The following is a 24,389-nucleotide window of genomic DNA, read 5'->3' on the forward strand; positions in this document are numbered from 1 at the left end:
CTCAGAACACAACAACAGACAGCTATGCGAACCAAACTTTTTTGGCTTAAAACGAAGCGAGATCAACTTATTGGAAAATATAATACCGTTTATCATTAAAGAAATAAAGACTATATGGAGGAGAAGTCAAAACATGTAAAAAATCAAGAGACGGCACCCTTCTCATCGAATCTAAGAAACAAACTGCAATCTTAGAGATACTTAAGTTTAAGATAATGACAAACAAAACATATAACTTTACCAAAGGGGTCAATTAACTACGTAATATAAGTGAAGCCCAAGAATTACAAACACAGAACTTAAGACAAGTAAGAAAAACTTTGAAACGCCAACCAATACATTAGTAGAAACTGGACTTGCAAAACATTGCAAAAACATTTGAACACATACACTACTTGAGTCATTGGTGATGAAACAGTTTGCGTTCGATCTTAAATGCCACATCGATAAAAAAAAGTCTTTGCTTTGGACATCCGACAATCATTTGCAAGAATACCACAGAAACGTGCAAAAACTGCTTTTCAAAGGATAACTTTGCCAAAATACACTTAACTGGATAATCTGGATAAACCATTCCGAAATTGACCACGAACACAGCCCACTCAACCACACACATTCCTCATGTAACAAGAACTAAAGGCAATAGAAACCACCGAAAGAGTCGACCACAAAACCGCACTTGGTATCTTCCACGCTGGACAGCAACAAAAATCGAACAACACACAATCCAATACCCTTGTATATTCACAGCTGAATACTACTACAACACATTGTAAGCGCCACTGCAGCAACGAAACTCCCCAACGACGGCTGCACTACCTGGACATATCCTACTCGGCACCACACATCATCAGACCCAACACAAATACCGCAACCAAAACATACAACAACATCAATCTGTAATAGAAAAGTGGAAACTGCCGGTAACACCTTCCCTAAAGAAAACAAATCCTATTCAACACAAAACACCTAAAACTATAAATCTTTTCCAAGGACAATCAAGCAACAGCTCCAGTAACATAAAGCCTTTAAAATTATAAACCAAAAGCAAACCCTTCAATTAGAAGTAAAGTACAGACAACAGCAAGAGATAGAACATTATGAATATATATAAAAACTTATCACTTTTGTTTTAGTCTTCTCTTATCAAGACACACACAATGCCCCAAATCCGAAATCCAAGGCCATGATCAAGCCTCGCTCAGGCCACGCCCAAGTCCTACGGTCCAAAGTCTAAGACCACAGCCAACGTCACGCCCCGATCGACACCGACGCCCAAGCTTCCAGCCCACTACGATCGAGAAAATGGGGGCCCACCAAGTTTAATTTGTAGTCAATTCGCATATTTTCTGCTTCATTGGCTCTAGCCAACTTTCCGACTTTGAAAGCTATTTTAACATATTTCTACCATAGATTGCGCCTTGTGTTTCCAGCCAGTTTCCTATAATATAACTCTCTATCGATTTCAGAAAAAAAAACCCATTAAGAAAGGTCTTAGAACAGGACCAATATCAAGATTTACTTACGCCTTACATTTGGGCTTCTGGGTCTGTCAGACTCCTAAACACAAAGTATAAAATTTTGTCAAATGATTTTCCTAGAGATTCTTCTACATGGCTTTCGCCATTATTCACTTTTTCCCCACTCGCTTCATCTTTTTTCTTTTTTATTGTGTTAGATGCTACTAAACAATTCGATGACTGTGTTTTGATTTTTTCCTGATTCGGCTTGTTTCGGTTGCCCATTTTATTTTGTGTGACAGATATAATTAAATTATCATTGTCCTCATCTGCCATATCTCTCAACGTCAATCTCAATAAATTTCCATATTAAATTCAAGTATTACAAAAATGTGTTTTCTCCTACGTGTCTTCCCTCTTTTTCCTTCTTTTGAACATTCCTTTCCTCCTGTTTACTCACCTCCCATATCCAGTTGCTTTTTATGCTTGTCAAGGTTTTTCCTTCCATTTGGCTCGTCATCATGCGATGTTGTCGATGATGCTGATGATGAAAATGTTCTGTGTGATTGTTGTTGCAAGTGCTGCAAGGAAAAAATAGAAAATGTGTCAATTAACATTAATGAGACTCCATTTTCAGTCTTATTGATTGTGCCATAAATTAGCCAAAGATCTTTTTCATGAAGACCAGTTGGGGCAAAACAAAATAAATATATTACAAAACGTTAAACAACCGCAGCATCTCCGCATTTCGCATCCCCTTCACCCATCTGCATACCCTTCTCATTCATATTCTCAGGTTGCTATCTTGTTCCTAGCATGTGCCGAGCCCTACCTAATTAAGTTAAAATGCTCCCCAGTGAAATCACGTGCTCGCCATAAACGAACGAAGCAAAACGGGCGTAAATACAGTTATTGTTAAGTTGGAAGTGAGTTGAAGGTGCGCTGGAGTGGAGGTGAGATGGAAATGGATGAGCTCCAGTGGAGTTGAGTAGAAGATGTAAAGAAACAAGTGCCTGAGGTTAACTCACCCTCAACTGCAGCAAACATCTTATTCAGCCCACATTCCGTATGAGCAATCACACTCAAATTTACACAAGGGTCGTGCGGGGCAAAGCGTTTGGCAAATAGCACAGGGCTTTTGAAAGAAAGTTATGTAAGTAAGTCGTCTTCGCGACTTTGCTATACCATGCACCAAGTCAAATAGCTGTTTTAAATTTAAGAGACCAATTTCGTCTATTTGAAAAATTATTTAAATTTGACGTAGCTATTTTTTGCCTGATTTTTATGAAACAAACATTGTATATCGCGTAGGGGCGTGGCAAAATATGTGAAATTAACTTGATCTTCATCTACATAAAATATATTTTGAAGTATAGGTGTTCATACGAACGGACGGTTAGTTTTCGACTCAGCAACATTTAATTTGAGAGATTCCCAAAACAAACTGCCACAAAATCTTTAAAGATTTTGGTGACACCTCCGATTAAAACTGTTTGATATCATTGTATTGACATCGCATAAAATCTTTTTTATAAAAAGAAAAACCAAGATTGCTAAATTCAGAGCCACCACTGTGTACATGCCATTTTCAACTTCTGCTGATTGGATTTTGCGCTTGACTTCAATCAACCGTTTCAATAATTCAATAGCAATTTGAAACTCTACAAAAAAAAAAAAAAACAAAAAAACCCATGAAAAAACAGAATAGTACAAAGAAGAAAATGCATCCCCAAGGTAATTGAAATTTAAATGGCAAATAAATGACGCGAAGTTTTGTTTGCAAAACCCCCGACATACGGCCAGGCTGCCAGTCTTACCCATAAATCACATTCACAAAACTTTTCTCCTTTTTTTCCGTCTCTTTTTTGTGATTTGCCAGAGCGAATTATTGATGAACATTTCTGGTCAACTACAAGACAAACAACTTGCTGCCTTTTAGCAGCAACTTTCTGGCCTCGTGATCAAATGCTATAAAAAAAAAAAACAGAGGACCGGGGTTAAAATCTCGGCACTGCCGAAATTTTTATACCCTTGGAAGTTTATAAAAGTGTGCGTTGCACACTTCTGACCAAAATTCATACACGCTTTTTGTAAGGGTATAGAAAAAGCAAAAAAGGAAGAAAATAAATGAAAGAAGTGGCAGAAAAGTATACCCAAAAGGCATTTACACGCTGAAGCGAAGCAGATGAAACATTAGCTAAGGCATAAATTTAACAAGCTCAGACAGCTCAACCAAGTCAAGATGAGCCCAAAAGTATGCTGCACAAAAGTTTTTTGATGTCCGCTTTGTTTTGTTTTTATGATCGTCAAAGTAAATAGGAATCGCAGCTCGGATACTTCGCTGTCGGAAATGAAAATGTTATTTTATAAAATTACACCTGGTGCTATCAAGCAGCAGCAACTCGAGTCAAATCAAGTTAAATTTAATCTGTGTTGTGGGGCCAACAACTTTAAACATGTTGTCCCCCACCCACCCGACAACAAACATCAGAAAATATCACCATCATCATCATCCTCATCTCTGTCTTCATTTTCATTTCACCTACCTTTATACTATACTCTCACGGATATGTTGCCAGGAATTGCTTCATAATCAGCCTCTGACAATGCGGCCGCACGTGGTGGTCGTTGTCTGGGATAATTCTTTTCACAAAAACAATAACAGAAAGCTGAAAGGCAAAAACCAAGCTGACTTGACAAAAGATACTCGAGAGAGGCGCAGGTCGGTGGGGAAGGGGCCAGGAAGGGGATGTAACAGCAGGAGCAGTCGGCTGAGCATCATTCCAGGTAATAAATATCAAAGAAGCTAACTTCGGCTATGCCGAAGTTTATATACCCTTGCAGTATACTTGGCAATAATATTTTTCCTTTTTGAAATTTCTTTCCCTGCAACTCAATTCATCAATACACAAACAAAATATTATTTCTCTTTTTACCACAAGTTTTTCTTCTTCCATCATTTTCTAAGCAAAGCACGGCACGCATACACATACAGTTCAAGTAGCGTTGCGTCTGTGTGTGTATGCGTGTGCTCTGTTGATTTGATGATGGCAGTAGTAGGCAGCAAGCAGCGCTGCCGGCAGCGTTTGAACCGATTTATATTGACTGTAACTTGTGTTCTATTTATCGGATCAGATTCAAATTTTGGGATCTGAGATTTTATATCTATTACTATCATATTGGTAAATTTCATGGGGATACTCCAATTTTTGCAAAAATGTTTCTTCTAGAGCTATATGATATAGTGGTCCGATCCCAAAGATTTTCATACTTTATCTCACCCGGGTAAAAAAAAGCTTCCAAAAAAAATTTCATCCCGATAGCTCTTAAGATGGCTGAGTAAAACGCGTACGCACCGACGGACAGACGGACAGACGGACATGGCTATATCGACTTAGCTTCTCATGCTGATCAAGAATATATATACTTTATGGGGTCGGAAACGTCTCCTTCTGTGCGTTACAAACATCTGACCAATTTTATAATACCCTCTGCAAGGGTATAAAAAAGAACCGAATAGCACAGAAAGAGACAAGGAGGACTAGAGAAGGCACGCTTGTTTATATGCATAAGAACTCATTTTGCAAAAATTGACGAATTTCTTGAATATTTTAGTCACTACCCTGGAGTTATTTTGTATATGAAGTAATCGCTTACGTAAGCCTTACTATTTACACAGCACGTTTCCAGTCTCATAGATTTCTGACTGAAAAGCAGGAAGACATTCATTAAAACTTATAATATTTGCAATATGGCAGAAGCATTTTCATTAGTGTTTACGAAAGCTGTGGTAGAGCTGATGTAACAACCTTACAATATTGACGATAGGTTAGGCAGATTTTTATCAATTTTGGACCGGATTGTTGTTAAAACGCATTGGATTAACGTTAAAGCTAAATTTTGAAGTAATATATATTTGTGTTGTTAGAAAATTTACATAATATTTTAAAAGTACAAAAAATTCTCGAAATTTCTAGCATTTAAATTGTAGTTTATGCTAATAGAAACAAAATCTGCCCCAATGTGGGATCGGTCTACTATTTTATATATGTAGCTCTCAAAGAAACAATCGGTCGAAAACAGTGCTTTTTCTCAATAACTTCGTTATTTCTCAAGCGATTGTTGATTGGAATATTTAATTAGAGTAAATACCAGATAAATTGAAAAATACACAATATGAAGTATGTGTAGCATACTTATGGGCAGGTACCTTCAGGCGTTTAGAAATTAATTTCCACCAAAAGCAAGAAAAAGCCAGAAGGCCGGGTTAACGTTAATTGACATTTTCGAAACTGTCAAAAAGACAAATCTGTGAAACGCTACAATTGCTTTTGGGTTGGTTCCAGGCCGTTATCGGTCTGAGACACCGCTATCTTCGATAAAATAGCATATTATTTGGGCCGCAGCTTCATGTAAGCCGTTCTTTTGGCTGAAATTCGATTTGTAAGAGAAAGTTTTTTTCGCTTTGACGCCTTCGGGAGAAAAAAAGCGTGACAGAAAAACTTGCCGAGGTTAGCCCAGTCCTTTTAATTATTTGTTCGTTATTTTGCGTTGTGTTTCCAAATTTCGTCTATATACCTAAAGTATTTGTCAAATATAATGAAGAAGAAATTCTATAGAGGGTCATGAAGATCCGAAAAAAGACAGAATAATACACTGAAAAATCTATTCCCTGAAATGAAAAAACGGTATGCGGAAGAAAAAAATATTTGAGGGCCTAGCGAAATATAAAGAGAAAGAGGGATTTTGAGAGTTTGACGGTTGTGTAAACTAAACCTTATAGATTTTTTGAAACATATTACAATATAATCGTAAAAGGCTGAAAGAGTTTTTAAGCTTCGGTATAGCCAAAGTTCTCTTTTTCATTGCACATTTTGCCAACAAAAACAAAGTGTCTAAATGGCATAACAAATTATTTTCAACTCGACAGCTTAAACATGTTGGGAAATTTCCACTGCGATATTGTAATAATAAATCAAATCATACACATCTCTGTAAATTTTTATTCAATAATGGGGATTAAATTTAAAATTATTATAAACCTAAGATTACCCAGAGAAGAGCTCGAAAATAAACCAGAATACATTTATCTATGTTTATGAATGTCGATAAATTTCTATAAATATTTAGTTAGAAAGTGGAAGTGGAAAAGCTAATAAATTAGCCACATGCTGAAAATGTCGAAACAAAACCGCGCACACACACACACACGCACACCACATATGTATATACATGTAGATCAGATAGACATATATATGTACACTTGTACCAAAATCTTTTTTTTTCTTTTGTTTATTTTTGCTTCTTTTCGTTCAAAGTGAATAACAATTTTTTGTGAATTTTTCTGCAAGTAAATATTTAGCAAGGAAAAAAGAACACAAGCTACCAAATCAAATACAAGGAAACATTTGTTTCTACACCGAAGTTTGCATACCCTTATTAAAACAATGAAAGCGTAAAATTAATAAACAAAAATTATATCGAATTGTGAGCGAATTTGAACCCATTTCTTATAGGTCGCTTTTTAATAACAGTAATTTAATATGAATAAACTAACAAATTTTTAATGCACTGAGTACAGATAAAAGTAAGAGATGAAAGATGGATTTTAAATTAAAGATATCGGATCATTGTGAACTCTAACTGAATTAGAGTATTTGGGTTTTTTTTCGGTAAGGGTATAAAAAGAAAACGGGTAAATAAAAACAAAAACGTCAACGACAAACATCAAAAATTCAAGATAAAATGAAATGAATTGAAAGCAGACAGACTAAAATTAGTCGTGTACAATATACGATATATGCACGTACACATAGAAATGTTTGTATGTACTATACATTCACATAGATAAATACATACATATACAAAATCAAATGTTGAGTGAGAAAAGTTTTCAGCAAAATGAAAATAGAAATAATCTTTAATATTTTGCTCTTGCCTCGGTTTTCGTTATTCATTTAATAGACGAGATATCTTACTGTCTTGCTCTTTTTCTCTCTAACTTCCACTATCTTTCTACACACTACACTCGTAGACATATTGCCCATTTGATTGTCTGAAAGTCATAAAATGTAGCCATACACATGCACACGCACACACACACACACACACAAAGAGAGAGAGCACGCACAAAAGTTAAGTATGACCAAGGAATTTTCATCTTACACACATGAGACAAACTTTGGGCTTATTGGACTTATTTGAACGTTTTCTTTGGAGGTTGGATGGGCTATTTATGCAAGCAGTTTGTTAAATATGTTTTATGGTCTCATTTTTGGCAATACATTTATCCGTTTCTATCCGTTCTTGTTCGGAACATGTTTGGGGAATTGCCTGTTTGTCTGTAGGTCTGTCTGGTTTCGATGGCAGTTTGGTAGTTTGGCATACATTTTGTATTTGCATTTCGTATGCGTAATGTGTATGTTACGTATACGTCATGTGTGCGGTATATCCCTATCCGTTTGCTTTGATGTACATATGCAAGTATGTGTTTAAGTCAATTTCGAAAATGAAAATGCATTAGAAATGTGGAAGAGGAAAATGTTTAGCATTTCTCTGTTTATTTGTTGATAACTCACGTGAACCGTGCCAATAAAAATAGAAAATAATTTTCGACAATTAAAATTATAAAAAACCATTAATTTTGGGACTTACTTGCTTAGTAATTAGATAGATAAAAACTACTAGTGAAATTGGATGTCTCTTCAACCCCCGCTCCGAAAATGTTTTTCCAATCAATTTAAACATATATTCATGCCAAATATCAGAAGCGGTGAGGTTGGTTGATCTTCGGAAACTGGCTACTACTCTGTGCAAGTGTAAAGAGTCGCCTTACGGATGGTAAATAACTCAAATGAACCCCGAATGAGAGAAATTGAAAGAAGTGGTGCATGATATGACATGCGGAAGGGTGGGGGGAATTAAACCGACATCAGAGTAATTGCGTTACTCACTCAAAATAATGGCTCATTAACAAACCAGGACAAGACCAAGGACAGCAAAGGAGATACGAGTGAGGGTGGCTTTAATTAGCAAAATACTTTTGTGTCTAGACTCAGTTGGAATTTATTTGATTGTAAACGGAGCAAATGGAGCAAGGTAGGCAGGCGCCACTTGATGTTAAATTCATAAAATGGCCGAACCCGAGAGCGAAGGGAGAACATCAAGAAACCAGCCAATCCTTATCCTTTTACAGCTTCTTGTTGGTCTTTCGTAAAATTCTTAAGCGCTCCATCTCTTTTGTTTTTGTTTTCCTTTTGCTCTCTCAGCCAGATCTCTTTTTGATTCCTATCCTACTTTCTAGTGGCCCATGCATGAGCAATTTCTCAAAATACGACCTTCTTTTCGGTAACATGAGCGACCAAATTTTAATTTGCTTACTTTTCAGCCCAAAAACAGGCAGGAAGAAAAAGAAGCGGGACACACCCAAGGGCAACGGCGTGTTCTCAATTAGCCCGGGCAACAAAACGCGGCCAAGTGTTGAAGTGCGCCCACAAGCTGTGCAAGTGTTGCCACTCGAAACGACATGCAAACGACATAATTCAGGTGGCTCCTTCTTCCTACTCGCCACGTGCCCTAAGCACCCAATGCGCCCTGTGAGTGTTCCATGTTAAAGGTTGGCCTATACCTACTAAAAATTTGTAGATTCTACGTATACATATATCTAAGAATCAGGCATTTTAAAGCATTATTTTCAGGTCGGTATCTAGTATAGACTTATTGTTAGTGGCAACCTTATCAACTATGGAGCAAAAAAGAGAGAAAATTCGCAACTTGGTCGCAGAAGTAATCAGAGTAATGACCGGTCCTAGAAGAAGACCGCTAATTATACGCTCTAAAGCGCAGCACTTACAGCGGAAAAGGGAATCACAACAGAGTCCCTTTGGCTATTAAAATGCAAAGCTGACAGCTTGGAACGATTTTTCTTCTAAAATACTTAACTTCAAAAGAGTGCATTTTCATGTCAAATTGTCGATTGAATTCGCAGAGGGTATTACAAAGTCGAAGCCTTTCACTTTGTTGCAAAAGGCGTCTAAATATAAATCCTTTTCAGTCACCCCTTTCTATAGAAACCTTATCACAAAGCCCTTTACCAAGAATAAAAAAAGGACAACAGTTCTTTGTAAATTTATGTAGCTTGTTTTGTGGCAAGTTTGCATATAATAGGAAAATTTGCTTCTGAGTGCCACAGCAGGCCGTGTGCTGTCGTCGGGAAGATGCTTCCCAGCTCTCTTCCCTATACGTTCTTTTTTTGTGAAGCGAACCTGAACTGAATTATTAACTAGACTCTTATGCAGTTAACTTTTGGTTGAGGGATGTCAAGGGTCCCCATCGGTGTTTACCAATTCCTTCGCGTTTCCCAGCATTTCCTCCCATTGAATAATAAGCTCAGGAAAAAGCGTACAAATTTATGCAAAACCAGGGGGCAGGGCTAATTTGGCATTGCCAAAATTTGTATACCCTTTCTGCCAAAACAAACAATTAATTCATTCTGTTTATACGGCAAATGTGTGAATGTGTTATCAATTTTGATAACATTTTACAGAATTATGGATTATTCTGTGCATTAGTTAACTATTTCACTATTTAACTATCTAATTCATACTTTTAACAGCAGAAGTCATGCTAATTAAGATAATATTCACTTCCTTATATTCGTTGCACATTTCTTGCCAAAATGAATATACCCTTTTTGAAAGGGATTTGGGTTTCCAGTACAAATATTAACTGTATAAATTACTAGCTGCTTTTTGTGCTTAAAAGATTGTTGACCCTGCAACACATTAGCCAAGAACTTCGGTCAATAAATTTACTTAAAATCAGAAACATAAACAAAATGACCCCAAAAACCGTATTTTCCTCTCTTCTCTTCGTGGTTATAAATTGAAATGCGCTGATTTAATAAAGTAAACAAGATATTTGGGGTCTTAACCGAAATGATACTTTTTGTTTAACCCTCTACGCTGATCCCAAGTGCTCTTCAAGACACTTTTACCGTTGTTTATTTTAGGCGAAAAAACCACTATTATTATTTGAAATTTTTTTGACCTGCCGCTTAAGCTTATAGAATTCAAAATATAATGCAAAATTATATATTTTGTTTCCATTATTATTGTTGGCTTAGACGCTTATTATTTCAAGTGCAGTTGATAAGTATCTAGAAAACATTGCGGGAACAGTTTATAATTATTACTATTATATACAGCTAACTTATAATGTCAAATTATTAGCAAGCTCATCTTAGTGGCACATCTTCATATGTATAGTAGGTAAGAATAAACGACGTACAGTAAGTGTATTTATACATACATATTTGAAGATTTGGATTTCCATTTTGGAATGACTCTCTGGTTTTTGCTAGGTAAATTTTAATTCGGTCTACTGTGCGATGGCAATCGACAGTAGATAATTGATTTAAGAGATCATTGAGTCCCTCCTTAGTTGGGAAAAACTCGAATTGATCGTAGGCCATTCTATATCAATCAATTGGTTTTAGGTATATTTGCAATTGAAAACGTTGCATAGTCTACAAATGAAATGAAACTGGCAACTCAGAAAGCGATGTCACTTAAAATGGTGGCGGCGTTGGGACCTTTGACAAGTGTTTACATTATAAATCTTTGATTTATAATCACCACTTCCTCATTCCCCTCTGAGTATAAAAAACTATATACCTTTTCGTATACTTGCTTTAAGGATATTTTTTTTATCCACGGAATATTCATTTTTATATGTTTTCAAAACCGGAACAAAATTTCCATGAATTTGAAATAGTCAAAAAGTTTAGTCGACTGTAATTGAAACTTCGATTGGTCTTTTCATTTCTATTTCAGACAATGAAACCGAAATGCTTTTGTCTTAAATTATTAGTGATATTAGTTTTAAAGTCTTGGAGTGTACTGTTTTGCCATCTACCATCATTAACATTCCCTTCTCCTACATAAATTCACGCGATGCTCTTACATATTTGCCTTCGAGCCACAAATATTAATACAACAAGCAAAATTACTCTGGCAATTTTGAAAGTTTTCTGCTGATGAAGCAAAGCAACTATGACGATGAGGCCAAAAAGGCCTAATGGCGAATCTTTGCCAGCTTCCATCTAGACTCGCAACTTCATGTCTTCCGCCAACCCGTTCCAACCCTCTTCTCCCAGCACATTGTTTATAATCCTTCATCCTTTTTGGCATACATTCGCAGAATTTAAGTAGCATTAATTACGCATATCCTTGCGATTTTATTCCGCATTTGCCTAAATATTTTCCCTGCTTCAGAATGAATGTTTACTTTTAGCTAGCGAAAGATTTTCCTTTAACGCCGATGTGTGTGTGTGAGAAAACGTGCACAAGTTTTCTCTGAAAACGAAACGAAAAACCCCAGAGATAGCAAAGGGCGCAAGAGTTAGATGTAATGGAGTTTCTAAGGCTGCGGCTGGGTCTGAGAAGACAAGCTCCTCCGCATAATATGCAGATTTGCTGTGGTTTTCTTTGTGTTTTTTTATGAAATGGGTTAAGTCGAAAGCTTTTGGGCGTTCGTGTTTCAACAACGGAGAGCGACAGCCGAGTTTTTGGGGGCAATTTAAAGCTTTCAGGTTGAAAATTTGTTCATAAATAAAGCAAATAAACATTCCAATAGGCACAATCTCAAACTACTTTTTAGGAATGTGAATTTTTTCTCCCCCCCTTTGTCATGAACCCAGCAAATATATTCCATTTCCATGATTCATCAGATTAAATTCAAGCTATGAGTGTATATAAACACATAAATATATAAAGAACATAGTCATAGGCGTGTTTTGAGTTTTGAGAAAAGTCGACGGCACGATTATAAGAAATTGCGATATCAACAACAAAACACTTGCTTAGCTCTGACCTGAACCAACGAGGGAGGGAGAGGGAAGACAGAACACAAGTCAGCTGTGGCAAATCGCACGGTTTTTGCCTTCTAGTGAATAATCTATATTTTTTTTCATAATTATAACTTAAACTTTTGAAATAAAAGTCTAATGCATACTCTAACCGACACTTGACTGATAAGCTTACCATGTTGTAGTTACCTTGATAAATATTAAACATTAAAAAAGCTAACATCGGCTATGGCGACGATTATACACCCTTGCAGCCTTTGGCAAAAGATTATTCAATGTCTACATTCAATTCCTTATGTGTGTCTTAATTAATGCATATATAATAAAGAATAAATCCTTTCGAATTGAATTCAAATTACACAATGAAATGAATGAGTGTGAATGTAAGTACTTGCCAAATCACAAAAAAATACGAAACTCTGTTTAATAAAGAGCAGTGAATTGAGTATAAATGAGCGAATTGTCTTATTTTGATTGGGACATTTTGAAGCAACAACCACATAATTTGATCAAAAATGTAAGAAAAATAATTGGTGAAATGAAGTGAAGCGATACAAGAAATAAAGGACTATTCAAATTTGACATTTTGAAACAAATCTTGGGAAAACTAATTAAGAAAACATAAATAAGTCTATCTAGTATACAAACCAAAATATTTTTCGCTAATCCATCATATACCTTTTAGTATTACTTCACTAGTTGTTTGGTTTAAGAACCCGATAACAACATGATTGTAGTCTGAGTAGGTCCCCAAGGGGCCACAGACCACTGATTAATTCAGTCATACATTAATCACAAATAAATACGGACTACTTAAATCAGAATTGGGATTGGAATGCATTTGAAACATGGTAACTTATTGTCTCACATTCTAACTTATTCAATTAGTTTTTACGTCAGCGTACTCATTCACTTGAAGTCTATTTTAATTCATTCATTTCGTTTTGAACATTGCTAACTCAAATGGATTTGTCTATCATTCATGCTCTCTAGTCTCAATGCATAAACAAATACATAAAATATATGTATTCAGATCTGGATGCCTATCACTGTCATTGGTATTTGAGAGAACACAAAGAGATTGGATCAGTCGTCAGCCTAAAGGTTGTCTTAGTTATGTCGTATATTAGTTGTTATCTTTTCCTGTTGTCCTATCGTTCATTCAAGTACTGTAATCTAATCACTCAGGTCCACTTAAATAATATATTTTCAATAAACATTTATAATAATTAATAAAAATTGACATGTATATATTCAAATCTCCCAGAACAATGAACAAGGCATTGTCAAAGAGATATAAAGAAACTAGTTGAATGGCGATGAAAACCATCTCATTTGTATCTGATTCAGTTTTAATTCACTTTTTTTCGTAGTTCAAGAGAAAGAGTACTTTAGTAGAAATTTGTTGGTCGACTTTTCTTTTTTTCGGGGCAGAAACTTTAATGGACCAAGGAGGACTCAATTTGGTTCAAGGAAAAAATTAGATTAATTTGCTCCTTGTCGAGGGCGAAAAATACAATAAAACTCAGAAGATCCCAGATTTATATCCTTTATATATTCACTGTCAGGAATACGTAGTATCCTGAAAAAAAATTCTGTGACTGAAATTTTTGACTTAACGATGTTGAAATTTCTATGCTGTATGGACAATACATGACCTTGAACCTGCCCATTCAAAAGATGTACTTTCAATATGCAATCGGAAATGTTTAATGTGTTGAGAACTGGAAAAATATATTTGCTTTAAAGTCAATCTATAGCAGGGACATTTATGTACATAATTGTCCGACTTTCGCTTTTCCTCATTAATTTATCTCTTCTTCTCGCCTTTGCTGATGTATGTATGTATGTATGTATGTATGTACGTACGTATGTATGTATTTGTTTAAGCAACAGCATGACGAGTACAATAGTACAAAAAATTAAGCCCGATGCCGGAAATCAAAACTAGACTCATTCAATGCATCCAGTTTAATTAAATATCAATTGAACCAATATTCGCATAGAGCTCTCAATAATTGCTGATCCAAAAGACAGAAAGAGAGAGAGAGAGAGCAAGGAAGAGAGAGAGGAGAAAAAATATACGCACCATGGTCCAATGCCTTTTCACACAAAAAAAAAACACATATGTACTTATATATACATATATATATGCAAGAGAAGACACAAAATCTGCACAGAATCCGAAAAATAAAATGCATACAAAATATATCCAAGGCCAAAAATGGCCGTAGCAAAAATACAACCAAAAGTTAAGTCATCGAGCCGAATTCTGTGTACCATGCACCAAGAGAATAATTTAAAATTTGCATGCAACCGCCAAATTCCGCGATTTCGGTTCACATAGTGACATAATAAACATACTGAACGAATTTACAGACCGAACTTGGTAGTCTTTGAGAAAATGAAATAAAATTGGCGGCGAAAGGGGACGTGGTAAAAATTTTTAAGAAACTTGCTGTGCCTACCCACTAGTCGAGTCTACATACCAAATTTGCTAGCTTTAGCTCTTGTAGTCTCCGAGATCTAGGTGTTCATATAGACAGACGGTGACTCGTCTGTTACGTACATTTTGCCGACGATTATATACCACATCACACTCTCTGGCTGCATGGTATAACAACGTAGAAAAGGAATTGAGGATAAAAAAGCAAACGTGGCTATTGTAGGCAGTCCGAGAGCACGAAGGATGGGAGCACATGTTGGGTATTGTGCGGTAGACCGAATGGCGCCGAAAAGTTTTTGCCAATAACAACATAAAAATAAAACAAAAAGAAAGCAAATATAATAGATTTTCGGGTAGAGGCCGGGCTTCGACGGACTAGAGCTACGGATTCTATTAGAAAGTGCATTAAAAATGGTAAATAAAACAAAAAAAACTCAAACGAAATTGGCAACGAAGAGCACAAAAAAAGTGGCCAAAAGGGATAATAATATTTATGACACTCTTTTGCGGTCGAAGGAAGTCCGCTGAACTTTCGACTGACTTTTACGATAAAGGAAGAAGGGGACACAATTGCCAAAGATGCCCCATTACAACATCTCGATGTCCTCTTAAAAGAGGACGAAAGTTGCATATAAATATTAATTTTCATTTCGAATGCTACAAGACATGTTAAACCTATAAATTTGGAACCTAAGAGCACTACAATTAGTGGAAAAATTTAGTCATGTATTTCATAAGAACGAAATGGAGCGAATGAAAGCAGGATTCATTAACATTGATGTGATGCTTATTACTATGACCCATTTACAAGGTCGCCGCAAAATTTGTTTTCTTGGATTTGTGTGTTATAAGGTGTATCATTCTGTGTGGTTAAGTTGCCATAGCAATTAAAATAGCATGGAGCATTTTAAGTTGAATGACAATTCTTCAAATGACATCCAGCTCGCAAATGTTACTCTACATCAAGGATTTTCCCGCAAACTTCTCTGGAAATCGACTATAAACAGCTTTTTCAACAGCTTGCCAATAAATTTATTCTAAGTGTCGACTTCAATGCTAAGCACCCCTGGGGGGGGGGGGGGGGCAACTTTAGCTGAAACTTGCATGATGCTATCTGCGGGAAATCCCACCTTTTATTCATACAACATCCAAATGACCCCTTCACCGCTGGAAAACCTCTGTGACAATTATGTGATCACATTGCAATTGTTGCAACTATCTTTGGGAATACTAAATCTTATGAGGAGAGTGAAAGAATGCAAGAGAGCCTTTTTTCTGGAGCCATTCGTAATCGAGTGAAAAATACCTTGAAATAACCTCTTTAGCTCAAAGATCTTGTTGACAAATCCAACAACCGAAAAGCTTCTGGTGAAGATGAAATCGAAAAGAAGACGTTAAAACAGCTCAGTACGTTAGTTTATTCGTATTCTTATTTCATAGTCACCATGCTACAAAAGGCTGAAAAACGGGATACTGAGGCAGGCCTTAATCTACAGGCAGGCCTTAATCTACTTCCGGCTCTGGCCAAAGGAATGGTACAGTTTATACTACATGGTGCTATCAACTTTCCAACAGTACAGGACGCTAAACCTTGTAAACGAATTTGGCTTTAGAAAGCAACATCGTACTCCAGAACGCCTTAACCGGTTTGTGAACTTCGACCTGGATATCCAGCAAGCTTTCAACAGAGTTTGGCTCCCTGGTCTGTCTGCTCCCTCAGCAGCTCTTTCCAATAATCATAAACTTCCTGCAAGATCGTTCTTTTTAAATTGTTGTTGATAGTTTATCTTCGCAGTCCAGAACTATAAAGGCGGGAGTCCCTCAAGTCAGGGTACTAGAGAACGTTGTACACCCTTTTTTCTTCCTTTCATCTCGCAAGCCCTGAACAAATTTTTAAGCTAAGCCAAAACTGGAACATTGGACTAAATATTTACAAGAGTGTCAATGTCACTTTTGCCAATCGTCCATCCAACTGTCCAGGTGATTCCCTGTATTATTCTGGACTCATTTTAGATCGTCGTCCCACTTTTAACCGAGATGAAAGAATTGATGTCCAAGGCCTCACAATATTATTAGCTTCGTACCCAGAGAAGCTCTCTCTGACCAACAAAGTCAAAAATGACAAGATTACTTTGGCTCAGTGCGGAAATAAGGCATCCAGATATATGGGATAACTGCTAAGTGTCACATGAACTACTCTGCGGTTTAATGGACAATCATTTACCAAATTTAGTATCACCTAATGTTAGAATCTTCAATATTCCCTTCTGTATTCGAAGCTCACGCAATTGCGGTAAGCAATATTGAATCATTTCCATCATCATTTACGTAGTTTGACATAAACATTATACACATTCAAATGAATCGAATTTTGTCGTGAATATTATTAGTTAGTTAGCTGTCACACCGTGCGTATACGTTATGAGATGGGAGAAGAAAGGGCCGGCTATTGCTACTTGGCCTAAGGCCTAACGCCACTGATAATATCAACATTTTGTTTGCATTTGGTGTTGCTGCTTTTGACACTTTTGTTTGTTAAGCTTCTGCTTCTCTTTCACTCTCTTCTTTCAACACCACCCAAACCCAACCCGACCACCCACCAACCACCACTTCTGGAACGTCGGCGACATTCTCGCCGAGAAAAAAAATACGCTCTTTAGATAACGGCGATTCTAATCATTTTATATGCAAATTTTATTTGCCTTTAGCCAAGACAAACAAATAAAACAAAATGATTCTATTTTGCTTTCTCTCTCCCCTTCAACCTGTTATTATATTTCTCTATATTGTATTCATTGTTGTTTTGATGAGAATGAATAAACCGAACTTGCAATCAGTAATCATAGCCAACCAGCGAACAGAGTATGACTCATCAATTTAGCCTTTCTCAGTGCTCTTCAAACTGTCAGCCACCAATCAATCTGTCCGTTAACCCGCTGCAGTGTCTGTCATGTATATTGCAATGTGAATTAATTTCAGACAGCTGTTTGTTTTGTTTTTCTTGTTTTTTTTTTTGGATTTAGTAAATTTGGTTTTCTGTTTGGAGACGCGCAGGTGCCAAATTCAACAACAAGTTGAAGCACGGACACACACACACACCGACACACCCATACAGGTGCAAAAATGGAGCTTAAGGGGAGAAAACAGAGAGTGAAAGCAAGCCGAAGAGAGAGAGAGAGAGAGAGAGAGAAAGAGAGAGAGAGAGAGAAAGAGAGAGAGAGAGAGAGAGAGAGAGAGGATAAAAGCAGAACTTTAACTTGAGTTTTGCACACTCCAAAAGCGAAAAAACGGGGGAGAGACAAAGAAAGACAGAGAGAGAGGAACGGAGAACCTTGGTTTTTGGCCAAAAGTCAGGGGCGTATACGGTAGGTATGTAAATGTAAATAAAATTTATATCCTTTTATTATTATAGACATATTATTAATAGGTATAATTTTAAAATTGCCTTTAGAAATACATTAAATTCAATTTGTGTCAATACTTGCATGCGATACAAAGTCAGGCTCTATAATGTAATATGTATTTAAAACACAAAATTTCTTTTCAATTTTCAAATTTAGCGTATACACTCATGGCCAGATTAATAAGTGTAAGCCATATACAATTTGTTTGTGGAGATAATAAAAACTATGTTTTAGATTTTATTGAAAAAATTAAATAAAATAGGTAAAATTTCGCAGAACTTGCCACATAATTTTAATATCAATTGTTCTCAAACCCTCAGGCTCACACTTATTAATCTGGCCATGAGTGTATCTGACCTCTGAACAGAAATAAATGGCTCGATAACGGACACATAATGCATTTGGACACTTATGCACACATATACATATATATATATATATATGTGTGTGTGTGTTTGTGCTTCAAAAAAAACACATTTTGGCCAATTATTTATTTTCACAATTGAACAAATAAATAAACTACAGTAGCATAGAAGGTTAGAAACTAGAGCGCACAAAAATTTAACAACAACCTGCACTTTTAAGGTACTAAACTCTTTAAAATGAAAAAACTAAGTTTAAATTTTCAGTAATAGATCACGAGATCTTATTTTAAGAGACGGAACATGCTGTACGTTAAGCTCATTAGAGCTTCATCCAGAATTTCTGCAAACTAAATTGCCTCCGAAACGCTAAGTGCTGACATATCTTCATTTTGCTGTCCTGCCCGTCGTCTAAAATATCTTCGGAAGGTTCCCCACAGTTCTTCGATAGCTTTTTCGGAGCTCTTGCCGAGGCCAATACAAATATCTCCCTTTCTATTTCAATATCACATGAGAATAAGCAGCTAATTCTGATAAATACATACATTTCAAAATTTTTAGCATTATTTCGCTGTATTTTTTGCAGAACGTCGCCACATTCGGTTGAATTGTGAAAAATAATGTCATATCTAATACGATCTAATCGTTAAGTACATCAGGTAAGGAAATTCTTTTGTACATAATAGAGAGTACATTATTAAATTGTGATTACTCTCTGATATATTTTTGTTTGATTCGACAAAATGATTTTCGTAACCATATGTTTTAAGCAAAGTATGCATACATTATAAGAAACTAAAACGATTCTCATTCAATGGCGTCTATGTATTACAAACATCATACAGTGGACCCCCGGTTGACGAACACAATTCGTTCCAGCAACTTGTCTTGTTTTCCCATATGAATCAATGTAAAATCAATGAATGCGTTCCAGGTTGAAGAATAATACACTTATTAAATGTTTCAATTTAAACTGTTATCGAAAGAAACTAACTAAAATGCATCAAAACTTTTAAAGAACTGAATAATTCGCCAATATACATACTTGGATTAAGTTCACCTTTTCTTGAAAGTAAAGTGAAACTTTTAACACTTTTTAATGAACTGAATATCTATTGGATCTATCGTTTCAAAATACGACAAATGCAAGTATAAAATCGCTATATTGTGTGTATATGTATACATATACATCTCAAATTAAAGTTTGCAGTATTTAAAGTTGGAGACTTTTTCCAAAGTAAATTGATAAAAATTATAATAAATGCACGGGACAAACAAAAAATCAATAAAGATTTTTTATCGCCAGATTTCTTTATTTAAATACAGAATTTAAAAATACACTTTAGACCTTTTAGTCCCCCTTTTATCCGACTCCTTGCCTACGCCTCTTTGCGGCAGATGTCAGAAAGAAAGCAACTCTTGGCAACACTTGGAATATCACACAAGATACACCGACGTGCTATATGTGCGTATTATATATGTATATATTGTACATGTGTGTGTGTGTGTGTGTTATATGCTCACATACATACGTAGGCATTTTTGGTGTATATTCTTGACTGGTTCAGTTCTTTGCATAAATTTTAATAATTTGAGAAAAAAATTCCCCTCGTTTACTCCCCCTTGACAGTCGCTGGACGACAGTGAGGGGGAGACAGACAGACGTACGCACTTTTTACCCACATGTGGGGGTATGTGTGTGTGAGTGTGTTCCATGCTTATCTCTCGCTCTCTTCTCTATTTATATGTACATATACATATATTTATATACATAGTTAAGACCTTATACATATATGTATTAAGATTTTGGCCTCCTGGAGCTGGTTATGGGTTAAGATTGATTTTCACTTACCAGAGCAAAGGTCGTGACCATTGGCGTTGGCGTTGGCGCTAAACGGAATCCACAGCGTCCGAAACGCTGCCGCTGATACGAATGGCGCAGGAGTATGCGAAATGTGCTGACCGCAGCGGCGCCTGTTCTGGACATGATTTGGCAGCGGACGTTGCGGAATAGGAGGATAAATAGAGCAAGGTGCAACTGCAACACACTGAGAGAACACCAGAAAACTCAAAAAAAAAACAAAACAAAAACAAAAACACAAACGTGTTGGGGGAAAAATATAGACGCTACGCCGACGAAGACGACACACGCACGCACCACTGTGGGGTTAAATACCAAAAAAAGAAAGAGAGAAAGAGAGAGAGGCAAGTGAGTGGCGAGCAAGTGAATTTCAGTTTGTGTCCACCCGGTAAGTTGAGTTTTGCAGATTTCAGAACTTTGCCAAATTACGACCCATTTTAACGGAACGGAGGGTCCTCTTTATTCTGTTATGAAAATAGGATTGAAGTTATTTTGTTGTTTTGCTTTTCGTAGACCTTTCCAACTCCGCATGTCCTACTCCTCCCACCGGCGACAATCTTTGAGCTATAGGTTTACCGTTAAGATTTACTTTAAGCCATTTACAGGTAAAATTAGGTTAGAACCCAAAAAATTTGAATTTAGTTACAAATGTTATTTGTTTTCCATCTAAAGAAAAGCACAAAAGCAACAAGCTGCAACAACAACAAGACTTTCGAGCACGTGTAATGGTGGAGGGATGGTGTGAGAAGGGAGGCAGACCGCCAAAACGGAGATATGAGATACCGAATGAATTACCGGTTCTCAGACTCACTAAATCGAACTTGAACTCGATTTAAAATAAAGAGTTAATCATCAAATAAGCACAAATATATAAAGTCAACTTTGGGCACTTGAATTTTTAATTTGTGACTTTTGGTCGATAATTAATAATAATAATTATAATGGAAATACATTTTAAAGCAAGCGGCTTTTTTCACTCTTTCTCTCTCTCTGTCTGTCTCCTTCTCTATCTCTCTATCACTATCCAAATTCGGCTTGTCAAACTTTTTGCAACATTTCTATACAACTGACCACCCACTAGTACTCACACACACAAGCACACACGACTCAATTACGTATAATTTTTATTCAATTTTATTTTGCTGCGTTAGTTTTTAATTTTCACTTGTTTTGATATTATTTAATTTTGGTTTTTTTAAATCCTAAAAAAAAAAATTTAAGCTAAGCGGCCGCGACAACCGCGCGTATGAAAAGTCAACAATCTACTGACTGTTATCAGTGCAGCCCATTTAGCTATTTAACCGCGTGTTCTGGTAATGCCGGACGCAGATGACGGGAATTTCAGCTTTAATAAATGCTAACATATTTTCTTTTTAAATATCGGTGAAAAAAAAAAAAAAACAGAAGTTGAGTACTTGGATATGGCATATTGAAGAATTGAAGATGGGTGAAATAAATGTTGTAAATGTTTTATGTTTTATGTAAACAAAATATTTACATTTGTATTTGGGTCAAACTACTGTGTAAACAAGCATTCCTTAAAGCCTATTCAGGTAAAATTATTTAATTCAACTACAATAATATGATGATGATTATATTGCTATTTGTAGGTTTTGCCGGCTTGAGATGTTAATTTAGCTTTTTATAACTTGAAGATTTGCCAGGGCTGTTTGCTTTTACCAGTTTCAGCTATTTTGAGTCTTTTCTTAACAGCGTCTACTATTTTGAGTCTGTTAATAACGAGAAAATTCGAGTCTGTTTTTCGTGCACACGCCACCTATTGGTTGGAATGGCATAAAAATAGAGGGCGCCAAAAGTCAAAGACGTTACATTATTTTGAAATTACAAAAATATATTTTGTAAATATTCAACTCAAGATAATTGGACCACAGTTAAGGTACTTTAATTTGCAATCAAATGTAAGGAGAGCGCAGTAAGGCCTTTTAGTTGTAAGATTGGTTTTTGGGGCACGTGGTCGGTGAGATGATTTTAACGGCATGGAATTAGAAGCGGATTAAGATATTATCAAGAAAACTACCACAAACATACGTCGGTTTAAACTGGAGCATTTACAATTGCCCATACGAGATGACTTCACCCGCTCAATTACTTGATCCAAATGTGTTCAATAACTTGTATAGAATTGAGGACAAAAATATTTGAATGGGAAAATATGCACAATGCACAATGCATTGCACATAGATGCATATATCCTCAGAAATACCTTGTACGTCATTACAAATAAAACATTAGCATTAAATTTAATGCCATGGTATGATACAAAAATTTACAAATCCTGTTTTCCTTCAATTTAAATATTTGTAAATTGTATTGCATTTATTTTTATTATTTTGAAAATATTTACTTAACTTGAGATTTTCGTTATAAAAATCTATCAAAAGTTTTCCAATTACATTATAGTTTTTCCATACATTATAGTCGGTAATACTTTGCGTTTGGCTTCACATTTTAGTTCAATTTTAAAATTTCCAGTTTTAAATTAAGTGGTGTCCCATCATAATGTCAGAATTTAGCTATTCACACTTTTAGTGAATGTTTTGTAATAAATAAATATAATTCCGCAAAATCACGAACATAGGGAAGGAAACCTCTACAATATACTAACTAATGCAAATTGTCTCTTTTTTCTCTACACCCATTGTTCTCATTTCAATTTTATACTTAAATTTTTCACTTTAATTTTTTTTGTCAAACTGCAATAGAATTAAGATTCAAACAGGATCTCTTGGGGTTGCGACATCGTGTTGAAGCAGGTAGTTCCAAGAAGAGTTACAGTAACTTCCGTTCCACTGCAAGTTGTTTGGCCAAATGTGCATTCCCTGTTCTCACAGTCGTCTGACGGTAGCCAGTCTTCTGACATTGAGCTTTCTCTCTCCTGGATCAAGCAGTGAGTTTTTTGAAATTAAGCTTCAGCCAGACCCTCGAATCCCATGAGGAGAGCTTGCAGAGCACCTCGTCTGAAGCTATGGTGGAAGCTAGCGGTATGGGTGGTTTCGACATAAAGCTCAAACAAGTCAAATTCAGTTCAGTTACTGTTCTCAATTTGCACAAGCATTTTTTTTATTTTCTCTGAATATATTCTTTAAGCTAAATTTAATAATAAGAAAATAAAGCATATTATGAAATGAAAAAAAAAAATGAAAAGAATTCTAATATTTTCGTAACAATTTTTTTTCGGTGTTCACCAAATTCAAGTAAAATGCGGAAAATTCTTGCCCATATGCGCCATGGGAGACTCTACAAGGAAAACTTGTATGATGTGCTGAAAATACCAAAAAATAGTAATAACCAGGAGATCAAACGGGCCTTCATTGAGCTATCCAAAAAATATCATTCAGATTCTAATGCAAGAACTGGCAATTCGGAGGAGTTTATGAGAGACTGCGATGCCTATCAGGTATTACATAAGAAATCGCTGCGCTCACAGTATAATAGCCGTATAAAGATGTATTCTCCGGCGGTGGACACCAGCTACTCCCTGGTCAATTTGCACAAGAATTGGCAACAGTAACAGGCAGCCATCGAAAAAAGCCCTGAATATCTATTTTTGGAGTTGGAAGACTGGCTTTTATCAAAAGTATCATAGATATAAATATGAACTTAAACATTTTAAAAGAAAAACTTAGGCAAAGTGCTGAAAAGCTGACCATTTAAAAAACTTTACACTTTTTTCAGGACAGCGACCCGAAGCTGGTATGGCACTGCGCCAATAACCTCAAACCGTCAGCAGAGACCCCGGATTTGAATGTTTAAAAATTTGTATGCCAGTATTATGTCCCGGAATATTTCCAACAAAAGCGGCGTCAAAACGGTACTAGTCGAGGGATATGGGTAAATTGGGCCGGAAACGACAAAACATTTACAGAAAAGGAGGTATTACCAACCATTAAATGTATTAAAACTTGCCTTAATTTTGAATTTACGCATAAAGATGCATTCTCTCAAAAGTATCATAGATATAAATATGT

At 36.0% G+C, this 24,389-nt stretch overlaps 1 protein-coding gene across 2 annotated transcripts in view; it reads right to left on the reverse strand.

Annotated features, from left to right (window-relative positions):
• LOC6645051 (calcium uniporter protein, mitochondrial) overlaps nucleotides 1–21,652 on the reverse strand; it is a 60,335-nt gene extending 38,683 nt beyond the window's left edge. Inside the window, exons 1-3 of one of the 2 annotated variants that reach the window (XM_023177148.2) lie at nucleotides 21,489–21,652; nucleotides 20,392–20,587; nucleotides 1,921–2,041 (exon numbers count right to left, since the gene is read on the reverse strand). In XM_023177148.2, coding sequence (XP_023032916.1) covers nucleotides 1,921–2,041; nucleotides 20,392–20,526 — 256 coding nt within the window. In that variant the 5' untranslated portion in view covers nucleotides 20,527–20,587; nucleotides 21,489–21,652. The remainder of the gene's footprint in view (nucleotides 1–1,920; nucleotides 2,042–20,391; nucleotides 20,588–21,488) is intronic. The other variant, XM_047011766.1, reaches the window with a different exon arrangement.
• Between the last annotated feature and the right edge of the window lie 2,737 nt (nucleotides 21,653–24,389).

The sequence above is a fragment of the Drosophila willistoni genome (assembly GCF_018902025.1).
Source record: "Drosophila willistoni isolate 14030-0811.24 chromosome XR unlocalized genomic scaffold, UCI_dwil_1.1 Seg105, whole genome shotgun sequence".
Lineage (NCBI taxonomy): Eukaryota > Metazoa > Arthropoda > Insecta > Diptera > Drosophilidae > Drosophila > Drosophila willistoni.